At 40.9% G+C, this 22,964-nt stretch overlaps 1 protein-coding gene across 1 annotated transcript; it reads left to right on the top strand.

Annotated features, from left to right (window-relative positions):
- The first annotated feature begins 12,312 nt into the window (after positions 1-12,312).
- LOC140163663 (uncharacterized) lies at positions 12,313-16,278 on the top strand. The gene has a single exon (XM_072186978.1). It carries the CDS (start codon positions 12,313-12,315, stop codon positions 16,276-16,278), a length of 3,966 nt encoding a protein of 1,321 aa, XP_072043079.1.
- Positions 16,279-22,964: the final 6,686 nt, after the last annotated feature.

Here is a 22,964-nt window from a genome sequence, read left to right as displayed (position 1 = left end):
GCAAAAGAAGCTCGACTTGGAGCTACTTAGGTTCAAGGGTCAAATTTTATTTCAAGGTCCAAACTGAATGTATATATTCACTCAGGTGTACCTGAGCGAAAAAACACTTTATTATTAGGTCAAAGGATTGGGACTTTCTTTCTTTCTGTTGTGTTTTATGCTGAAACATAATTCATGATAGATTTGAAGTCATCAGATCTTGGTCAACTGTCAGATTCGTTCAAAAATATTCATGTATGAAGTATTTCATTTCATTTTTGTTTTTGTTTTTATCAGGTAAATCCGCTATCTAGTCATGTTCAATGTAAGCATTTCTCTCTCGCATGTATTTATGATACAATGCTATATACATTAGGTCTAGTACACTAATGCATTGTCACTTCAAGGCTTCAAGCCTAATTCTAGACTATGCCATAGTCGATTTTTTATAACGCATTCAGTTGAACTCGATATTATACTGATATTATTTTATTACATCAAAATACTAGTAAATGGTTATGAAAAAGTTTATATAATTATATTAACAGTAAAGTATACAGCCTGTCTCAAAAAAAATTGTGCAAGTGAAACGCGCCCTCTGTGGCAATTAGAAAATACCGTTGTGACATAATGCTTACATCAACGTCAAGGGCATAGTCTTAGCTCTCAAATGCCGTTTAGTCTGTTCAATTTGCTTGTTTTAATCTCGAGATATGCTTACTTAACAACGAAAGGGTAAAATCACAATTGTGCCACTTTTACTAGGGAAGAGGGTTGTACATGAAATCAATGATAGCATCAAGTTTATCAAGAGTTCCTTCGTGAAATCAAAGGAATGCATCAATTACACAACAATACAAAATTGTTTTTAGTGTTTTATCATGATATAAGGTATAATGATTCTCTTTTTACACTTTAAACGCATCAACATCAGCTATCATTGATTTACATGTACAGCCCTATTCCTAGTAAAAGTGGCACAATTGTGATTTTACCCTTTCGTTGTTAACTAAACATATCTCGAGATTAAAAAGAGCAAATTAAACAAAACAAACGGTATTTGAGAGCTAAGACTGTGCCCTTGACGTTGATGTAAGCATCATGTCACAACGGTATTGTCTAATTGCCAAAGAGGGCGCTTTTCACTTGCACAATTTTTTTGAGACATGCTGTATCCGGGGCTGTATACGTAGGCTTATTGAATGCTACATATTATAATAGCTTATAATGGCACTTCAATACTGAACAGTTCTAATTTTACAATCTACCAGTTTAATAATCGCGAAAGCCTGAGTTAAAATCGACTATGAACATTGCATTTTTAACAGGACTTTGACTGGGGACTTCGTCGTACAAGACACGCTCATGCTCCTAGTACACAAAGCGCCGCATAGTTGTGTACAATGTAGTTATGGTAACGACACGTGCCCGGAGGATTTAAACCATAACGAGATCTGGGCGACCAATCACAAGCCAGATCCATTTAAAGATGCATTACATCATGGCCAATCATCATGCAGTTATTGTTAACTACATGTATGCACACAGCACAGGGGCACTCACAATAGGCAGTTGAACCCTACTGGTAGCGCTGTGTTGTAGATATACGAGATGAACTAGTTAGCGTCATATGAAAAAGTATAAAATCTATGATTTTAGTACTCTCTCTCTATGTTTCAATTACTTATTCTTTTCAAAATATCAGAATTTTCAACCCGGTACAAGCTTTAATAACGGGGGAGCATACATTTTTATGAGAAAGAAATATACCATCTATATCCAAACTCCCGTGTTATTCCAATGCACATTTTGCTTCACCGGGCCGCTGGCTTGGTCACATTTGCAAGAGGCGTGTCACGAAACCGTAATAGGTACAAATGCATGTGCAAGGGGGGGGGGCAAATATTTTTCTGGCAGGCCGAGAGGGGAGGCAAGCAGGGGCATATGCAGCTTTCTTGGTCAGGAGGGGCAAAATAAAATTTCAGGGGCACAGACCAAAAATTGCAGTTGCAAAATAAAATACATCGCGGTTTTGTTTTAGAGGGGCTTTATTGGGACGATGTGCGCGTGTAGCGCGCAAAAATTTTGTATTTTGCACTATTTTCGCCCATGATTGGGATGAAAAGGGCTTCATTGTGACAGCGCGCAAAATTTTTATATTTTACACTATTTTGGCCCATGATCGGGGAGAATTTTGGTGGAAAAGGGGCTCCTTGCATCTTTTCTTTTCCTTTGCCCTCCAGATTTTCTCTTTCATTTTTTTGCCAGAGGGGCACTATTTTTATTCATTTTTTGTCAGGGGGGCACTCTGTCCCCCTTGCCACTCCACTGGCTACGCTACTGGAGGCAAGCGATTTTTGGCGAGCCGTTTGGAAATTTTACCCCGGGGGGGGGAGGTCATAATTATTGCACAGCCCTGAAGCATTCACTATACAACTTTCTTTATTTTCTGTGTCAATCATGGAGCTATTAAAGATGGAGAAGCAATAGATTATGTAACGCATTGTTCCCTTGTGCCGATTTGATTTCCGACAAGCTATTCATCGAAAGGTACCTTTTGTTCTGGACAAAGGGCTTCCGCCATTAAATCGGTAAGCTGACCTGACGGTGTATTAACGCTTTACCTAGCAGACTACTGTCAATAAGTGATCAAACGAAAGTCGTGTGAAAGCGCCTACTGGAACGAAAAGTACCTTTTGTTACCATACAACCCAAGGGTGTGATCGAGTAGCCGTAAGCACAAAAGGCACACATTAGCCGCCGATGTACAGTTCGTTGTCACCCACTGACTTTAGGTGCAAGTGCTTCATTTAAATCAATTGAATGCGCTTGCTGATCGATTACACATCAGAATGTTTTAAGGCTGCCATGTCCGCATGTCTATAGTACTGTATAATGGTAATAGCTACGTATACATGTAACGTACCGGTATAGGCCTATATAAAAGTTGTTTCACAAATTGACATTTTATTTTATTTTAAGAAGGAGATTGGCATAAACAGTGGCGTACCGAAGAAGGCAGCTCTTCTGTGAGAGGTCTTGGGAGGGATGAGGAGGAAGAGGTGGAGAAGGGGATATGAAGAATGAGAGGGGACTGGAGGAAAAGAGAAAGAGGGAGAAATGAAAATAAATAAATAAATAGAAGTAAATAAATAGAAAGGTAGGGAAATAAATAGGAAGGGAGAAAAGAAGAGGGAGTGATACTTTAGCAAGGAAAGAATAAGTACAGAGAAAGGAAAAGAAAGGCCAGGAATGACAAATAAATGTAGGCCTTATAATAATTATTATAGAAATTAACACAGCCCCCCCCCCTATATAGGCTTAACACTAACAGCACTATAGGCAGCCATTCGATGATGCCAATGCCTTTATGCGTTACGCCCAGTCAGATGTATTTCACACCTGCCAAGTAAGCACAGGTCACCCAATTTTGAAAATTAGACGTTGAATGTACACTCTCATGAATATTGATTGGCAACATTTTCCAATATGTCAGCGCTCAAATCGGACACAATAGAACAATAGACCATGCAGTGCGTTAGTGTCAATAATAGAATATTGATAGTTTGTAGGCCTACTTCATCGCTGAGCGATAGTGATCGATTTCTAGCCAATCAGATTATATAAGCCCAAATTATAATTCCGATCGACCTGACTGTGCATTTTTAGGCATGGGCAATTTAACCTTTACGTGCAATTTAACCTTCCCAGCAAACACAATACGTTTTAGAAAAGTTTTTAAACAGGTTATATTTTGGGGTTTGGTTTAGATAAAAACGTTTTAATAACATTAAATGTCGGGTTATATAAAGGTCGTGAAAACGTTTTTAAAGGTTTTGTATCTTCTTCTTCTTAGCGTGTCCACGGCACAAGATTAAATGTGTTTCAGCCAGTGCTGCACACATTTTTCAGCATTCTCATTGTAAACTGCCAAGTCAGCAGTTGTGCATGTTTGCTCCAGTTGAGGGCAACACAGTAAGTGATCCATTGTTTGTGGTTCTGTTCCACAATCGCAGGTTACATCTGTGTTCTTTCGATATCCCCATTTGCTGAGGTTGACTTTACATCTTCCTACACCAGACCTTAACCTATTAAGGCATTTCCATTCAACCCAACTTGCATCTGCACCAGGTGGTAGTTCTTCGCCAACAGGAATATTCAAAATTGGTGGGTGATTTCTAGATCTCTCCTCCCATTTTGCTACTCTTTTACTATTGGCTGATGTTTCAAGTGGAGTTACACTGTTCAGGAAGCTATCTCTGGACTTTAGACGACTTTCTGGGGGGACATGCCCAAACAGGGGATGTCTTACATCAGTGGCTTGGCGCTGGCGTACTTTCATGCTTGCTACGTTACGTCTAACATCTGGTGGTGCTATACCTGCTAGAGTGTACAGGTTCTCAGTTGGTGTTGCTCGAAGACATCCTGTTATCAGGCGACAGCTAGCATTCAGGGCTGGATCCACCTTCTTTGCATGAGGCGATCTCTCCCATACAGGGCATGCATACTCTGCTGTTGAGTAGCATAGAGCCAAGGCCGTTGCCTTCAGAGTGTGAGCACTTGCACCCCAGCTTGTTCCGGTGAGCTTACTCAAGATGTTGTTTCTTGCACTGACTTTCATCTTTGTCTTCTCAACATGATTCTTATAGGAGAGACACCTATCCAAAGTAACTCCAAGATAGACAGGGTGTTCACAGTGTTTGAGCGCTGTACCAGACCAGGTGACCTTGAGATGGCGCTTTGCTTCACGGTTGCGTAAATGGAAGGCACACACCTGTGTCTTTGATGGGTTGGCTCGCAGGTGGTTATCTTCATAGTATGGTGTGAGTTCGTCCAGAGCTTTAGAGAGGCGTTCTTCCACAACTGTGAAATCTGGATCTTGAGCTCCAATACCCAGATCGTCAGCATAGATGAATCGAACAGTGTTCTCACTTCTTGGTTGGTCGTTTGTGTAGATGTTGAAGAGGAGTGGTGCAAGTACACTTCCCTGTGGAAGACCATTCTTGAGCCTACGCCATCTGCTCTTCTTGCTACCCAGCTCAACAAAGAATAGTCTATCCTTAAGCATGCTTTCTATCAGTTCTGTAAACTGTATATCTTCAGTCAGCTCCTGGATCTTGTGGAGGAGACATCGATGATTGACTGTATCGTAAGCTGCTGATAGATCGACGAACACAACCCCAGATACCATTCCTTTCTCGTAACCTTCTTCGATGTACTGGGTGAGGTTGAGAGCCTGGCTAGTTGTTGACTTGCCAGGGCGGAAGCCGGCTTGCTCAGGGATGAGGCGTTCATCGATGACAGGTGCGACTCTGTTGAGTAATAGGAGTTCAAAGAGCTTATATGTATGACTCAGAAGTGATATTGGGCGATAGTTCTTTGGAATTGATGGATCTTTTCCAGGTTTCAGAAGTGCTGTCACATGAGCTTTCTTCCAGATATTAGGGAGCTTGTGTGTTGCCAGACATTGGTTGAAGAGCTGTAGGAGCCACTTCCTTGCTTCATGTCCAAAGTTTTTGATCTGCTCAGTTGAGATGTTGTCTAGACCTATCGCTTTTCCTGGTTTTAGAGTGGAGATTCCTGCTTCTAGCTCCTCCATGGTGAAAGGTCTTGTGAAACCATGGTCCTTGTTGTATTTTTTACGGTTGAGCTTGATCTTTTTCTGCTTTTTTCCACTTCTACCATTCAGGAGTAGTTGGTGTGCGACTTGGTTTGCTGTAACTTTGGAGTGTGGCGGAGCTGCTTTGGGATCACCTCTGAGTTTGCGGATAGTCGACCAAGCTTTCTTGCTATTCTTTGACATGTCTGTTGATTCTATCAAGGCATTCCAGGTCTTGCGGCGCTCTTGAGAGATACTTTCCATCACTTTCTTTCCTTTCAAAGTTGTTTCGTCAGAAAAGGGGTCTGTCTCAAACATGGCGACATATTCCTCATAAAGCTCAGAACTTTCCTTTGAGAGTCCAGGGATGTAATTTACTCTGCAACCTCGTGGGATGTATCTTCTAGCCGTCTTCCTAACTAGTTGAGTGAATTGGTCGTAGTTACCTGCTGTTGGCTCAATATGTTTCACCTTCAGATCTAGCTCGTCAGTAAAGCTCTGCCACTTGGCTTTCTTGTAGTTGAAGCGTCGAGTGAAAGGCACTGTTGTTGGTTTGACGACTGCATCTACTTTGATACCAATTGGACGGTGTTGACTTTGTGGGATGGAATCCATTACGAACTTCTGGCACATGCCTGCGATGTTGCTAGTCACTATGGCGATGTCTGGATTGTATCCACGTTTCCAGCGTGCACTGTGAAATGAAGGAGGGAGCTTGGGGTCATGAATGAGACTGAGTTGGTTTGTGTCCATCCACATTTCTACCGCTTCTCCATCCTTGTTGGTTTCTCTATACCCCCACAGGGTGCTGTGGCTATTAAGGTCACCGATGATGATTTGAGGCTTGTTGTGCACATTGGGAACAGGTTGGTGGAACTTGAAGACAACAGGTGGTGGTTTATACACAGAGGTCACTACAACACTACTCATTTCCACGGTTAAGATCTCAATGTCTTCATCTGCAGAGAAGGACGTAGCTTCTATGATTGAACCAGCCTTGACAAATACAGCACTGCCATGCTGTCGATGAGGACGTTCGATGGCTAAATCCATGCCAGGTATGGTAGGGCGAATGTTGTTACTTCCTCGATGTGTCTCTTGCAAACAGAGGACATCACACTGGAGATTGTTGCACATCTTGGCTAATAAGCTTTGCTTAGCAGTTGAGAAACCTTCGACATTGAATGATATGACTGTCAACGCAGGTCCTAGAAAGGGCCCTCGTTGTGGTAGTTGTCGAGGCATCGTTGTGATGTTTCTTCTATGTTACTTGTGCGTGGTGGTGATAGGATTAGTTCAGCTGGTTAGAGCTTTATCCAGGGTCGCGTGTACATATGTACGGGCGCTCCTATCATGACCCCCAAAAGGTTTTTAAAGGTTTTGTATGAAAATGCATTACAACAATGTTAGTAGTATACTAGACTTTTGGGACATCTACTTCCGGTTCGGGTCAACCGAGGTCAAAGGTCACTTCCGGTTCGGGTCAACGGAGGTCAAAGGTCACTTCCGTTTCGGGTCAAAAGTCACTTCCGGTTCGGGTCACTTCCGGTTTGCATAATAATGAGGTGGGCGTGGCTAATTAACATATTATATGAATATTAATGAGGTGGGCGTGGCCATACTACTACGAATGTTTTTTATGTTTTCAAGATGTTATTGTAAAATATTTTTCGTAAACATTTTATGCCAAATATTTTGTCAACACTTATAATATTATGTTTAAATATTTGCATTTGATTTTATCAAAAAATGTTTTTGAATGTTTTATGAAAACATTTTATACCCTTTAGGCCTACCCTTTATATAACCCGACATTTAAACGTTTCTGGCAACCTTAGATTACTTTTCCGGGTGATGTCGAAAATGTTGTGTGTGCTGGGTTTTCTCTTCTCTATTTCCTTCTCTTTTTCTCATTTCTTTCTTTCCTTCTCCCTTTTTTTTCTTTTTTGGGAGGAAGAGGGGGCGCCCCTTATTCGTGCCTGTATTACGCATATTGTTTTGACACATAGCCTACTTCTCCGTCTATTGCTTTAAAATCACATGCAGTATAAGGCCCATGCTGAAAAATAACCATTATGTAGGCCTACTCACGATCAATCCTACTTTGCCCCCTCTCTTCTCGCCCCCTCTTTCCCCTAATCCCCTTTCCTTTCTCTCCCTCTCCTTCTTTTTTTTGTGTTCCACGGGGGGCGCGCGCCCCCTTCGCCCCTCCCCTTATACACAATATATAACTTATGCACAAAAGGCACACATTAGCCGCCGATGTACAGTTCGTTGTCACCCACTGACTTTAGGTGCAGGTGCTTCATTTAAATCAATTGAATGCGCTTGCTGATCGATTACACATCAGAATGTTTTAAGGCTGCCATGTCCGCATGTCTATAGTACTGTATAATGGTAATAGCTACGTATACATGTACCGTACCGGTATAGGCCTATATAAAAGTTGTTTCACAAATTGACATTTTATTTTATTTTAAGAAGGAGATTGGCATAAACAGTGGCGTACCGAAGAAGGCAGCTCTTCTGTGAGAGGTCTTGGGAGGGGATGAGGGAGGAAGAGGTGGAGAAGGGGAAATGAAGAAAGAAAGGGGGACTGGAGGAAAAGAGAAAGAGGGAGAAATTAAAATAAATAAATAAATAGAAGTAAATAAATAGAAAGGTAGGGAAATAAATAGGAAGGGAGAAAAGAAGAGGGAGTGATACTTTAGCAAGGAAAGAATATAAGTACAGAGAAAGGAAAAGAAAGGCCAGGAATGACAAATAAATGTAGGCCTTATAATAATTATTATAGAAATTAACACAGCCCCCCCCCCTATATAGGCTTAACACTAACAGCACTATAGGCAGCCATTCGATGATGCCAATGCCTTTATGCGTTACGCCCAGTCAGATGTATTTCACACCTGCCAAGTAAGCACAGGTCACCCAATTTTGAAAATTAGACGTTGAATGTACACTCTCATGAATATTGATTGGCAACATTTTCCAATATGTCAGCGCTCAAATCGGACACAATAGAACAATAGACCATGCAGTGCGTTAGTGTCAATAATAGAATATTGATAGTTTGTAGGCCTACTTCATCGCTGAGCGATAGTGATCGATTTCTAGCCAATCAGATTATATAGGCCCAAATTATAATTCCGATCGACCTGACTGTGCATTTTTAGGCATGGGCAATTTAACCTTTACGTGCAATTTAACCTTCCCAGCAAACACAATACGTTTTAGAAAAGTTTTTAAACAGGTTATATTTTGGGGTTTGGTTTAGATAAAACGTTTTAATAACATTAAATGTCGGGTTATATAAAGGTCGTGAAAACGTTTTTAAAGGTTTTGTATCTTCTTCTTCTTAGCGTGTCCACGGCACAAGATTAAATGTGTTTCAGCCAGTGCTGCACACTTTTTTCAGCATTCTCATTGTAAACTGCCAAGTCAGCAGTTGTGCATGTTTGCTCCAGTTGAGGGCAACACAGTAAGTGATCCATTGTTTGTGGTTCTGTTCCACAATCGCAGGTTACATCTGTGTTCTTTCGATATCCCCATTTGCTGAGGTTGACTTTACATCTTCCTACACCAGACCTTAACCTATTAAGGCATTTCCATTCAACCCAACTTGCATCTGCACCAGGTGGTAGTTCTTCGCCAACAGGAATATTCAAAATTGGTGGGTGATTTCTAGATCTCTCCTCCCATTTTGCTACTCTTTTACTATTGGCTGATGTTTCAAGTGGAGTTACACTGTTCAGGAAGCTATCTCTGGACTTTAGACGACTTTCTGGGGGACATGCCCAAACAGGGGATGTCTTACATCAGTGGCTTGGCGCTGGCGTTCTTTCATGCTTGCTACGTTACGTCTAACATCTGGTGGTGCTATACCTGCTAGAGTGTACAGGTTCTCAGTTGGTGTTGCTCGAAGACATCCTGTTATCAGGCGACAGCTAGCATTCAGGGCTGGATCCACCTTCTTTGCATGAGGCGATCTCTCCCATACAGGGCATGCATACTCTGCTGTTGAGTAGCATAGAGCCAAGGCCGTTGCCTTCAGAGTGTGAGCACTTGCACCCCAGCTTGTTCCGGTGAGCTTACTCAAGATGTTGTTTCTTGCACTGACTTTCATCTTTGTCTTCTCAACATGATTCTTATAGGAGAGACACCTATCCAAAGTAACTCCAAGATAGACAGGGTGTTCACAGTGTTTGAGCGCTGTACCAGACCAGGTGACCTTGAGATGGCGCTTTGCTTCACGGTTGCGTAAATGGAAGGCACACACCTGTGTCTTTGATGGGTTGGCTCGCAGGTGGTTATCTTCATAAGTAGTGTAAAAAAGGGTGTGCTGACTCATTACTCTCTATTTCTGTCAAAACTTCCTTTTTACACTAAAAATACACAGGATTAATAATTCTGTCTATTTCTCCTGTATTATTTACCCTCTAAACCCCCCTGCATTATTTACCCTCTAAACTCCCCTGTATTATTTACCCTCTAAATTCCCCTGCATTATTTAACCTAAACCTCCCTGTAATCTTCCCTGGGTTTTAATTCACAAAAACAACACAGGATTACACAGAAAAACAATTTACACAGGATTACACAGAAAAACAATTTACACAGGATTACACAGAAAAACAATTTACACAGGATTACACAGAAAAAATAACAACACAGGATTACACAGAAAAACAATTTACACAGGATTACACAGAACAATAATTTACACAGGATTACACAGAAAAACAATTTACACAGGATTACACAGAACAATAATTTACACAGGATTACACAGAAAAAACAATTTACACAGGATTACACAGAACAATAATTTACACAAAAAAATCTTACCTTTTTAATTTTGTTGTGAAGACCAAAAACTTGTCTGCTAAACATGCTAAATATATCCATACAGAAAATACCTTTGATTTGTTACAAAATTGTCAAAATATCGCAGAATATTAAATAACACTGATCAACATTTGAACAGTTTTATAAAGCATGTCCTTTTCTTTGCACATGATATATAACACAGACCCACTTGCCAGTACCAATGGTGCAACACAAACAACCAGCCTTAGACAAAAGGTTACAGAGGTTAATCTAATCGGCATTTGCTTACAAGCTACTCATTTTCATAAAAAAATCCCTCCATGGTGTGTTACCATGGAAGGATTTTATTGGAGTTAAAAAAGCATAGTACTAGTCTATTTACATGGTAGAGAGTGAATTTAGTTCCTTATTAGTCCTCCTCACCATCTGAACCATTGTTTACATTCTCTTCTATTTGTCGAATATCCGATTCAGCCAACTCTATTTCAGTTTCAGTTGTTGTAAGCTCTTTTATTAACTTTTTTATCCTTTGTTTTTGAAGTTTTCGCTTTTGAATTAGCTTACTTCGCTGATTCATCTTCCGTGCTAACTCTATTCGCGCTTTGCACTTTGACACCTTTGATTCGGCAGCCATATTTGATAAAAACTGGGTAACCTTTTCCATAGTTGATTATATTTTATCCGCCTCTAACCCCTTTCAATATTCAATACAATATACACTCAGAGAAATGAGAAAAAAAAAATCAATTTTATGCTGGAAACAATTTTTTTTTCAAATCAGTACAATAAAAGTACAACAGACTTTCTATTCAATACTGTGACTGGGAACACTTGTTAACTTGATATACACAATAAACCCTCAAAAAAACGGTAGAAAAATCAATTTTATGCTGGAAACAATTTTTTTTTCAATCAGTTAATTTTTACAGTCAAGTACAATACATGACACAAAAATTATTACACTTCAAAAATTTCACACACAGTTACTAGCTGGAGACCAGACAGGGTTAAGCTCAGCAGGAGACATAACCCGCAGATCCATTGTCTGTCACCCACACTTACACACAATAACATGCAGTGAGACAAAGCGGTTGCGGGAAGAATTAATTTGATATGTCTAACCAGGCGGAAACCTAGCCGAGGCATTGTGGAGTTGAAACTTAATAACGCACATTCCTTTGTTAGCATGTTGCCCGATCAACCCTATTTACGCATATTAGGATAGTTTTGCAGGGAATTTTTTGTTGTTGATTTTATCCAGTTGCCAGATTTTTTGATACAAATTGGGCGACATACCTAAAGGTATCACACATTCCGATCCGGCATACACATTCCGATCCGACATAATTTTTTGAAATTTTTTTTTTTTTTTGATACTGTTTGGAATGTTTGTGTCGGATCGGAATGTGGAAATGCTAAACAGAGATGGCGCTGTTATTTTTTACTAGTTAATACCAGCTGGGAGAGGGCACACACTATTTTTAGATTTTTTCCTAATTTAAAAAAATAATTTAAGAAATTTTGATATAATAAAAAAATCTTATAATAAAAAAATGGAATCGTTTAAAAATTATCGCAATAACAAAAAAGAAATTACTCTCGAGTCAAAAGTTGAAAACAAGCATTTGTTTGTATTTTACAAGGAACAGTGGATTCAGCTTAGTCATAAGAAAAATCCAGACAAATTTTTTGTTTATCATACGATGATTAATCGATATGATGGAATTTTGTGTACTGAACTTGGGCTGTGTAATCCGCTTAAATATTCGAAAGAGCTATATTTGAGACACAAAGAATCATATAAAAAGGCTTCTAAAAAATATTATGCTAAAAAGAAAGCAAAAAAAATCAATTTAGAAAAATAAATATTTTGGTTTAAAAAGAATATAATAAAGAATAAAGCTAGAATGCCGGTAGCTCAATTGCTTCTAACCGCGAAGCAATTTCGCAACTACGCTAGAAATAATGGATATCGAGGATACTCCAGACTAAAAAAAGATTATTTGAGAAATTTAATCAGCAAACCTCCTCCGGATTACAAGGCGATCGATGAAGCAAAAAATGAAGAAAGACGACAAAGAGGAGAGTACACCGTAAAAGAATTACACGCGATTGCAAAAGACGCGGGCCTTCGAGGATACTCGAGACTGAGCAAAGATGCTCTCAATGAAAAACTCGAGGAAAATTACATCATTTCCTCTAACAATTTTGACGTTGTGGTACCTCCTGCAAACCCACGTCATCCGTTCAAGTTTAAAAGAGTCAAAGCAAATCTTCAGAATTTTAGAATAAAATTCATTATCAAAGGAATAGCCGGCTACGCACCAATCACCTTCTTTCAGACCATCAAACAAAGTCTTATCAGTTTTTTTAATAACCACTTTCAAATGAAGATTCATATGAATCTTTGGTGCACGCTTGAAAAAGAAGACCTGGCAGCCGACGATAATGATATCCCAATCGTCACCACAGGATTTCGTTCTACCACGAGGGTGTATCTACAAGGTACGGATCCTGATGAATTTTACCAAATCACGACGGATCAAATTTTACAAAATTTGAATACGTACCAAGCCAATGGAAGTGGGTGGACGTTTGTGAGGATTGAAAAGTTGGAAATTCACATGGAAAAATACCAACCGATGCATGGAGGAACGTACATTCCAACTCCAAAATTTCTAGTCAACAAGAAAGTGATCATCAATCCTAGAAATCATGACGACCAATGCTTCAAGTATTCTATCACTCGAGCCATACATTTAGTTAACAAAAATTCTGAAAGAATAACTAAACAACTTGAGGAGCAATCCAAAGAGCTCAACTGGGATGGTATCTCCTTTCCTACTCCCATTTTGGATGTTCCTAAGTTTGAAAAGAACAATCCTACAATCTCCGTAAATGTAGGAATGTACGTACCAAAGGGTACTGACAGAGATACAAAGTACGGACCAGCCATTGTTCCCTTAGTAACTAGTAAGAACCTCGGTCGACCGCAAAAAGTCGATCTGCTATTGATTACAGGAACAAACTCTAAAGGCGAAGAAACCAGTCACTATACCGTGGTTAAGAACATGGGTGGACTTTTGAAAGGGATAACAACCAAGAAAAACATGCATTACGAGCACTGCAGAAACTGCTACGCAGGTTTTGCTTCCGAAGCAATAAGGAGCCACGAAGAAACATGTCATTCTCATGAAGCCTTGAGAGCTAAGATGCCAAAAGAGACAAAAAACGGAGAAGCCCCAACTCAATCCCTCAGGAACCAATTCAAGTCGCAGAGATTTCCAATCGCCTTTTACGCTGACTTTGAATCATTTACGGTTCCGATTCAAACCTGCGAACCTGAATTTTTTCGGAAAACGTCAAAATACCAAAAGCACGAACCTTCGGGTTTTTGCATACACGTCAAGTGTTTGGATGATTCCGTGTACTCTCATGAGCCTATAGTGTACACCAAGCAAAGCAAAAACGAGGACGTATCGTTAGTTTTTGTGAACATGATCGAGAAGCTCACTAGAGAGATTCACAACAAGCTTTACAAACGAGAAAACAATCCTTACATACTCGCGGAAAATATGATCATCAGTTCCGAAGAGCAAAAGATGTACGAGAGAGCCACCTCATGTCACATTTGTAAGAAACCTCTAACCCCCAAAGACAAGAACAACAGAACCGTTAGAGATCACTGTCACTTTACTGGAAAATTCAGAGGAGCCGCTCACAATCAGTGCAATCTTTCTTACAGAATGCCGAGTTTCTTTCCAGTATTCTTTCACAATCTCTCGGGATACGACGCTCACCTATTCATCAAAAATCTCGGTAAGACCAAGGGAAAAATAGACTGCATTCCGACCACCGAGGAAAAGTACATTTCCTTCAGCAAAACAATACCGGTAGGTTCCTTCGTTCCTTATAGGAAATCAATCGTCGCGCGACCGAACGAAGTCTGCCATATTTGCGAAGAACCGCTAAAAACAAAAGACAAGGTCGTAGCCGATGTGTCGTATCCAAAGAAAGAATCTTTAGGACCGGCTCACCAAAAGTGCATCGAACCAATCGAAGTCAAACACGAGATAAGGTTTCTCGATAGCTTCAAGTTTCTGTCCACCGGCTTGGATACGCTCGTGAAGAATCTTTCGGATTTTCCCGAAATCGCAAAATTTTTCAAAGGTGAAAAATTGCAACTTGTTCTGAGAAAAGGAGTGTACCCTTACGATTACGTCAACTCTTTCGAGAAACTTCGAGAGACCAGTCTTCCTCCCAAAGAAGCGTTTTACTCCAAGCTCTACGACGTGGAAATCTCCGACGACGATTACCAGCACGCTCAAAAGGTGTGGAATACCTTTGGAATGAAAACCTTGAGGGAGTATCACGATCTGTATCTCAAGACTGACGTTCTTCTCTTAGCCGACGTGTTCCAAAATTTCAGAAAAAACAGTCTGAAAAACAACGAGCTGGATCCTTGCTGGTACTACACGGCCCCCGGAATTTCCTACGACGCCATGCTGAAGACGACGGGCGTACGTCTGGAACTTTTTACGGATTACGACAAGACACTGTTTTTTGAAAAGAACAAGAAGGGTGGGATTTCCTTGATACCTACCAGACATGCCAAAGCCAACAACAAGTACATGGGTGCTGATTACGATCCGAGCAAGCCCACCAAGTACCTGGTGTACGTCGACTCGAACAACCTTTACGGATGGGCCATGATGCAACCGCTTCCGGTCGGTGGCTTTGAGTGGATGACACCGAGCGAGCTAGACAATTGGCGCAAAATTCCGTGCACCATTGAAGTGGATCTGGAATACCCCAAAGAGCTTCACGACCTTCACAACGAGCTTCCTCTAGCTCCGGAAAGACTGATCGTAAACAAAGTGGAAAAGCTAATCCCGAATCTGAACGACAAGAAAAAGTACGTCGTCCACCACGTGGCTCTGAAGCAGTACGAGGAGCTTGGACTCATAGTGACCAAGGTTCACCGAGGGGTAAAATACCGAGAAAAACCCTTCATGAAATCGTACATCGACAAGAATACCAGACTTAGAACAAAAGCTGAATCAGAGTTTGAGAAGGATTTCTTCAAGTTGATGAACAACAGCGTCTTTGGAAAAACGATAGAGAACCCTAGACTCTACGTAGACTTTCATCTTGTGTCTACCCGAGCTGAAGCGCGTAAGTTGATCGCAAAACCTACCTTCGATCGATCCACCAGCTTTGACGAAAACCTCATAGGTATTCTCATGAGGAAGAACTTGGTGTACTTCAACAAGCCGTTATATCTTGGAGCGAGCATCCTTGATATCTCAAAGACAAAGATGTACGACTTTCACTACAATTACATCAAGAAAAAATACGGAGACAAGGCGAAGCTCTGTATGACTGACACGGACAGTTTGCTCTATGAAATCGAGACCGAAGATTTCTACGATGACATTGCTCCAGACGTGGACCGCTACTTCGACACTTCGAACTACCCGACCGATCATCCTTCGGGAATTCCGATCGGAAAGAACGAAAAAGTCCCCGGCAAGTTCAAGGACGAAGCCGGAGGAAAGCAGATAGTGGAATATGTTGGACTGAGACCAAAGTTGTACGCTTTCAGGATGCACGAGGGAAACGAGGAAAAGAAGTGCAAAGGTATCAAAAAAGCGGTCGTTGAAAGAAGTATTGCCTTTGACAACTACAAGCAATGCGTTATGGACAAAAAACCTCAGAAGAGAAAGATGAATGTGATCAGGAGTTACAGTCACGAAATCTACACAGAAACCGTCAACAAAATCGCGCTAGATGCCAACGATGACAAAAGAGTCATACGCAAAGACGGAATACACACGTACGCGATTGGACACTACGCCGTAAAACTTGAATAAGAAAGTTTACTTCAAAACTCTGTCGGTGGCAACTGTGTACCCTCGGGTACTATCATAAGCTCCTGTCTAACAAACGCTCTTTTGGTGCTCCTTCGACAAATAGTACAAAATTGGATCACCCGGTGTCCTCACGATACTATCAACCGTGTAAGTTTCCAGAGACCAAATGGGATCGGTTGCGCGTCTTCTCTCACCTCCCTCCAACTCTCCGGGAGCGTAAAGATATCTCAATCTCACGTTACCTGGAATTTCAATCTCATTTTTCAACTTTTGTGGAGCTGAAGGCAACGTTTCAATCTTTTTCTTCTTGATAGCATCAACCGGTTTCATTCCTATCAGCCGAGTCTCTTCGCTGTTCAAAGCTCTGATCACATCCGGAAGCCTACCCACCCACTCGGTAGACCTCACATTTTTCTGACCACGAGCTTCCATCAGTATTTCCTGCGAGTACTGATGGCCAAACAGTCTTTCAGCCAAAGTTCTGTTGAATCTTTCAACAATTGCCTGAGCTCTATGTTGACCAGGCAACCCTCTTCTGATATCGACCTTGTGCTTTTTCATCACTTCGTTCACTTTGCCCATGAATTCTCTTCCAGGATCGACCTGCAGAAGCTTCGGCCACTTTAAAACTCGAGAGTAAATTTTTTCAAATGCCTTAGCCACCTCCCCAGATTCCTTCAAGCTCAGAGGCTCAGCTTCCTTGTATCTGCTCGCGACATCCACCACAGTCAACGCGTACTTGTAAAGCTTTTTTCCTTTACTCGGTCTGTCGTGAGGGAGAAACAACAAATCGGCTTGATGAACTTCATTAGGTACACTTACGTTAAATTTTGCTCTGGGAATGTACTTCGGAGGTGATAGGTAAACTTGCCACTGAGTCTACAAAAAAAAAAAATTTCTAGCTTTTTCTTTCGTCACTCCAGCCTCTTTCGCCAGCTTGTCTATCGCAGAAACACCCTTCCAATACCCTCTCGGACTGTAGTAAACCTTAGACATTTTAGTTTCAGACATCTTTGATTTTTAGCCTCGATTTAAAAATAAAAACAGTTTAAGAAAATCCCGGCTAATAAAAAACAAACAAAATGGCAAAACAATCAAGCATACTGAAGGTGGAATTTGAGCACTTGTTAGAAGAGCAAAAAGGATCTTCAATTTTGAAATGGGTTGAACTAGAAGAAGGTGGAATTTACAAAATTACCAATTTTGAGATCATGGAAACCAGGGTTGGAAAATCCGGAGTTATCACTCTCAGTGATAACACTCGAGTTTGGAGTTGTTCTACCCTAACAAAAAGGCTAGAGAACTTGGACTTCGGTAAATCAATAGCTTTTGTTAAACCCACGAGCAAAAAAGAAAGCAAAACAACCGGGAACATGTACCACAGTTTTGACCTTGTAGTGAAAGAGTTGGAATATGATGAAGACTCAGACTAGTCGTACAGTCTACCATAACCAACAACAAAAAATCCTCTTTAGACATTCAGTCTAAAGGGGATTTTTTTATTGATACAAAAATGAAGTGTACGAGTAAATACAAGCGTTGTTTTTGCAAATTGTGTAAAAAGAAAACTCGCCTTCGAAAACAGAACAAAAAACCGATTTGTCTATACGGTACCGAATTTAATCAGTTGTTTAAAGAACCCGCGCGAGTGCAAAGCCTACCAAAATGTAAAAATTGCAACTCAGAATACATAGTAGACGATGTGTGTTATGATTGTGGTTTAGAAAATGACGCGTCTCTTACCGTAAACTCAGCCCGAGTTAACATCGACCAAAAAAAAAAAAAAAAAAAATACTGCGAAACCAAGACCTACCAGTTTGAAGAATACATCGAAATCTATCTAGGAAATGTTACGAGTACTTCTGAGATTTTGATCGACGAGTTTGTTACAAAAATGAAGTGTACGAGTAAATATAAGCGCTGTTTTTTGCAAATTGTGTAAAAAGAAAAATCGCCTCAGAAAACAGAACAAAAAAACGATTTATCTATACGGTACTGAATTTAATCAGTTGTTTAAAGAACCCGCGCGAGTGCAAAGCATACCAAAATGTAACTCAAAATACAGTGGAAATGTTACGAGTACTTCTGAGATTTTGATCGACGAGTTTGTTAAAAAAATTTAAAAAAATAAAAAAATGTTCGAGTCCCTGAGTAAAAAAGACTTGTTAAAAGTCTTTAGATCAGACCCAAAAGCCGTTCACAAGATTTACTACAAAGTTACGGGCAATTCTCCGTCGATTTTTGGCACGATCGAGCTAATTTGTTATGCGATCTTGATAATATACTGAAAATTTATTTACAAAATAAACCCAAGAGAAATAATTTTAACATCCACTACACTCTTTTTTACCTACTCAAACGAAGAAATTACCCCGTAACTCTCGACGATTTTCCAGAGATTAGAGGTTCAGCTCCCACCCAAATACTTTTATCCAAAGTATTTGATAGCGACCACACCGGTTCCGAGCAATCCCAGTCCGAGCAAAGCTAATGCCCCGTTCTGAATCGATTTTGTTTGATCTTCGTCGAGATACTCTCCATCATAAAGTTGTGGTTCGGGTGGAAAAGAATCCATCAAAATTCCCGTTAAATTATAATACTGTCTCATCGCGTTATCGACGTCCGAAAAGGTTCTCTCCGCGTGACCCTGTTTTTTTAATTGATCGTTGATGTAATCTATTCTTGAAAGACGCGCTAAATTCCAAGAATCTCGGTCGTGCTGAAGTTTTTCGAGAGCGAGATCGTGTCTTTTGCGTTCTTCCGAACTACTGAGAGAGTTGAACAGATAATTGCTCCCTGAAAATGCCAAAGCGTTAACCATGGCTCCACCAACCATGAATGCGATCGATGCCATTTTCTCATGAATGTTTTGCAGTCGCGGTTATAATTTCAGGAAGTGGTTGAAAAAATCACTAATTAGCCATATAATAGTCGTACCAATTCATACAGTGTTCGGTTTCATATTTTTCATAGAATTGTCCTTTTCCCGTATGAAAAAATAAAACAGCGGGCTCTTCTTTTACTTCTGACGGTACGGCTACGATGTATAGAGCCAACCAATTATAACAACAAATTTCATCCTCTACATCAGGAATATCGGCCCAAATAAGAGGATCTACCTTTAATCGGTCACCATTGGCGAGGAAGTGAATTCCGGTTTCAACATCGATCTTGGTAACTTTGTAATCTTTGTTCAACTCTAGATCTTCAATTTTCAAAAGTGCCATGCTTTTATTATTAATTAAAAAAACCTCTTAGCACAGATAGTGCTAAGAGGGTTTTTAATATACCTACCTTGACAGAATGTTTCCCTTGGACTAAGCCATAATTTGATCCGGAAGAATTCCTTGATTCACGAGCCAATCTCTGAGCATCGTAGCCGAATAGACGCTCAAAGTCAACTTTACGATATCCTCCACATCAAGCTGCGAGAGATTAGCCGGCTTCATTTTTAGGAACTTTTTCATAACGAACGAGTTAGCCCATATACCGAGGCTTATCGTTGTTGCGTGATACGCGCCGTTTACGATCATTTTTACGTTTGGATTGGTTTCTGCCATCTTCTTTATTGTAACTAAAAATCATCGAAAGGATCGACTTTTGGTTGATGATCGACCGCTGTGGTCACGGTGGGTGGGCTTTCAGTCGTACCGTTTAAGGTAGAATACCCATATGCCACTATCCCTCCAACGACGACGACCGCTCCTCCAACAAGAACTGGACCTGACAACCAGTTTGACACGTCTGAAGGCATGGTCTCAGGTGTATCTTTGGATGGTGTTGCTTGCATTTTTTCAGAGGCTTTTATTTTGCTACCCTTTCTTTGTTTCTTGCGGCTAATGCTTTTCCAGCGGCAACCCGGTTCGGGTTTTTGTCTTTTGCTTGATTCACTCCTGCCGTCACCTTTGTCGAAGGCGTCGTGTCCGCTGCTGGAACGACCACCTTGGGTGGAACGTCTACCTTAGGCGGAATGTCTACTGATTTGGTTTCTTGATCACTCATCTTTTATTATTAGAAAAAACTGAGCAAATTACTCAAGTACCTGAGTAACACCTGAGTAACATTACTCAAGTACCTGAGTAACACCTGAGTAACATTACTCAAGTACCTGAGTAACATTACTCAAGTACCTGAGTAACACCTGAGTAACATTACTCAAGTACCTGAGTAACACCTGAGTAACATCACTCAAGTACCTGAGTAACATTACTCAAGTACCTGAGTAACACCTGAGTAACATTACTCAAGTACCTGAGTAACACCTGAGTAAAAGCTGAAATTTTCTTTGAAACTTCATTTTAAAGTTTTGATAAATAATTATAAACAAAAATCAGGCATTGATCATCGGAACCGAGATTGGTGTTTTAATAGCGGACACGGAAACTCAGTAAGATGACGGATTCGTTCTCCGAAGAATCAGATTTCAGCGACGAGTGCGACGCGTTCGATCCGCTGTACTGCGATTCAAGAGGGGAGCATCTCACCATATCGCAGAGGGTGAAAAGAAGCAGAGAGAGGATCGCCGAGAAAAGAGAGGTCGAGCTCCTAAAGACGCGACTTCTGGTGGAAGAGATCGCTCAGGGCAAATTTCCCAGGAAAAAAATGCCCCACAAAGAGGACGAGCCCCCGGTGACGCTGGTTCACTTCCTCTCGTTCGGTTGCAAGAACTCGGTCTACGAAAAAGAGATAACCTGGGAAAGACAGTGCGACTGCAAGAGACCGGATCTGCATAAAAAATCGCACGGTATTCCAAAACCCGAGCCGGCGATCGTGATCCAAAAAAGCAACCCAAAGACGTGGAGCAACCTCTTCAAGACCGAAGCCACCATCGCGGAGGAAGATAGAAGGAGGGAGGAGAGCGCAAAGAGGTTAGAACGGGAAAGGCTCGAGCGCGAAAAACGACGCGCCCCCAGGGTGATAATCCGACTGTGCAAGTTTTACCAGCAAAATAAGCCGTGCCCCAACATCAAAGAATGCAAAGACGCTCACTCTCCCAGAGATTTTGAACAAGAGTGTAGATTTGGAAAGAGTTGCAAATTTTAAAAAATAAAAGGTGTAAATTTTACACGGTAAATCATAAAGAAGTCGTCGAAAAAATGTTCGAGGGATATTTTTCTCTCGAACATTTTTTTTTAGTTTTAAAACTTTTGTAATATTTTTTTTTTTTAAAAGTTTAGTCAAACCAAAAAAAAATGCTCGAGAGGAATCGTTCCTCTTGAGCATTTTTTTTAACCCTTGAAGTCGCCGTTAGTATTCAAGGTTAATCAATCACATCAATACTTGGGGAGTCGTCTACTGTGCACTTCGCTTCTGGTGGAAAGTCAACTTTTTAACACCGTTGCTAGTTAACAGAATAGCCTCCAACGGAGCTAGCATATGTCCAAAACTATGATACAGCCCACAGGTCCATTTGTTTAAAGCTAAATCAATAAAGGGCCCTTCGTTCAGAGACTCTTCCAGAGCATCGCGATCGGTAATCGTCAAATTTTTTGGAAGGAAGAGTCCGACCAAATTTACGTAAGCGGTAACGAAGTGCTTTTTCATTGACCTGGTCACTATCCCACCCATGTGAGCCTCGTATCTGGCGTAGAGTCTCATCAGACTCTTTTGATCAAGCCTATCGATCTCAGCGGAGGTTATGGTCTTTCCCAAATACTCTTTGCTTTTTCCTGCCTCTGCTACGCCGATCAACCGCTCCCGCAGCTGTTCCGTTTCGCCAGACTCCCTCACAGGTTCCTCCCGTGTAGCCGTACCGTCTAAGGTAGACATTCCGCCTATGGTGGGCAGAACGTCCACGGTCATCGCCTCGTTAACTATATCTTCAATTTCAGTCATCTTGCTTTTTTATCTTAAGATTATTTTTGCCACCAGTACTCAGTCGGTTGCTCGGTAATTAGAATTAGTTTGGAATGTTTTTGTTTAGATAGCTTTTTTTTGATCTCTTTCTTCTCTTCTAGAGTTGGGATTATATCGTTCTCCTTAGAGTCTCGTCGAAACTATCTTGATCTTTTGTGTAAAACAGGGCTGTCCATTTTGTCTGCTCTCTGAGATCGGTAACGATGGAGTTATATTTTGTGTAAGCACCCAAACGGAGCAATTATCGTGTCTTCCGAGAATGCTAGCTGAGAAAGCATCTGTTTCTTTTTGGTTAATGATCTGTCAGAGCTGCAGTCGTCGATAATGAAAAGTGTGTGTCCGTCTTGTATTCCATAAGTTTTGTAGCCAAATTTCAAACAATCGTTCAGCCAATCGTCGGACTTTGGACACCAGTTAGGATCCATTGGAATGACATCAACATCCTTAAAAAACCAGGATCTGTTTAAGTACGCTTTGTTGCGCGTCCAGGTAGGGCAAACGATTATGATGTATTCAAAGAAATTCTTGTATTCCCTCTCGAGTAAATCCAGAACAAATTCAGTCTTGCCACAGCCGGTGGCTCCGCAGATTATAGCCGAGTGCGCGTGTTTTGGAAACATCTTTTATTCTAGTATTTCACGCTCTGCAATTTTCCGGCTTCGATATTCACCTTTGCATCCTGTATGTAGTACACGTAAGCGTTCAACGCTCCTGCAGCCTCGGCTTCTTTTTTTCGATTTCGATTTGAATACTCTGACTAGCTCCTTCAATTTTCCTACCAGATCCATGCAACGTGTCATCATCCGTGGTTCTCATGTCCAACCAGAGTC

This window comes from Amphiura filiformis, chromosome 11, assembly GCF_039555335.1.
Source record: "Amphiura filiformis chromosome 11, Afil_fr2py, whole genome shotgun sequence".
Taxonomy (NCBI): domain Eukaryota; kingdom Metazoa; phylum Echinodermata; class Ophiuroidea; order Amphilepidida; family Amphiuridae; genus Amphiura; species Amphiura filiformis.
The sequence above is the reverse complement of the archived record's forward strand: the minus strand, read 5'-3'. Positions and strand labels throughout refer to the sequence as shown.

What these genes read in the sequence shown, in the direction of transcription:
- LOC140163663 (XM_072186978.1), top strand. Translation starts at nt 12,313, where the DNA reads ATGCCGGTAGCTCAATTGCTTCTAACCGCGAAGCAATTTCGCAACTAC.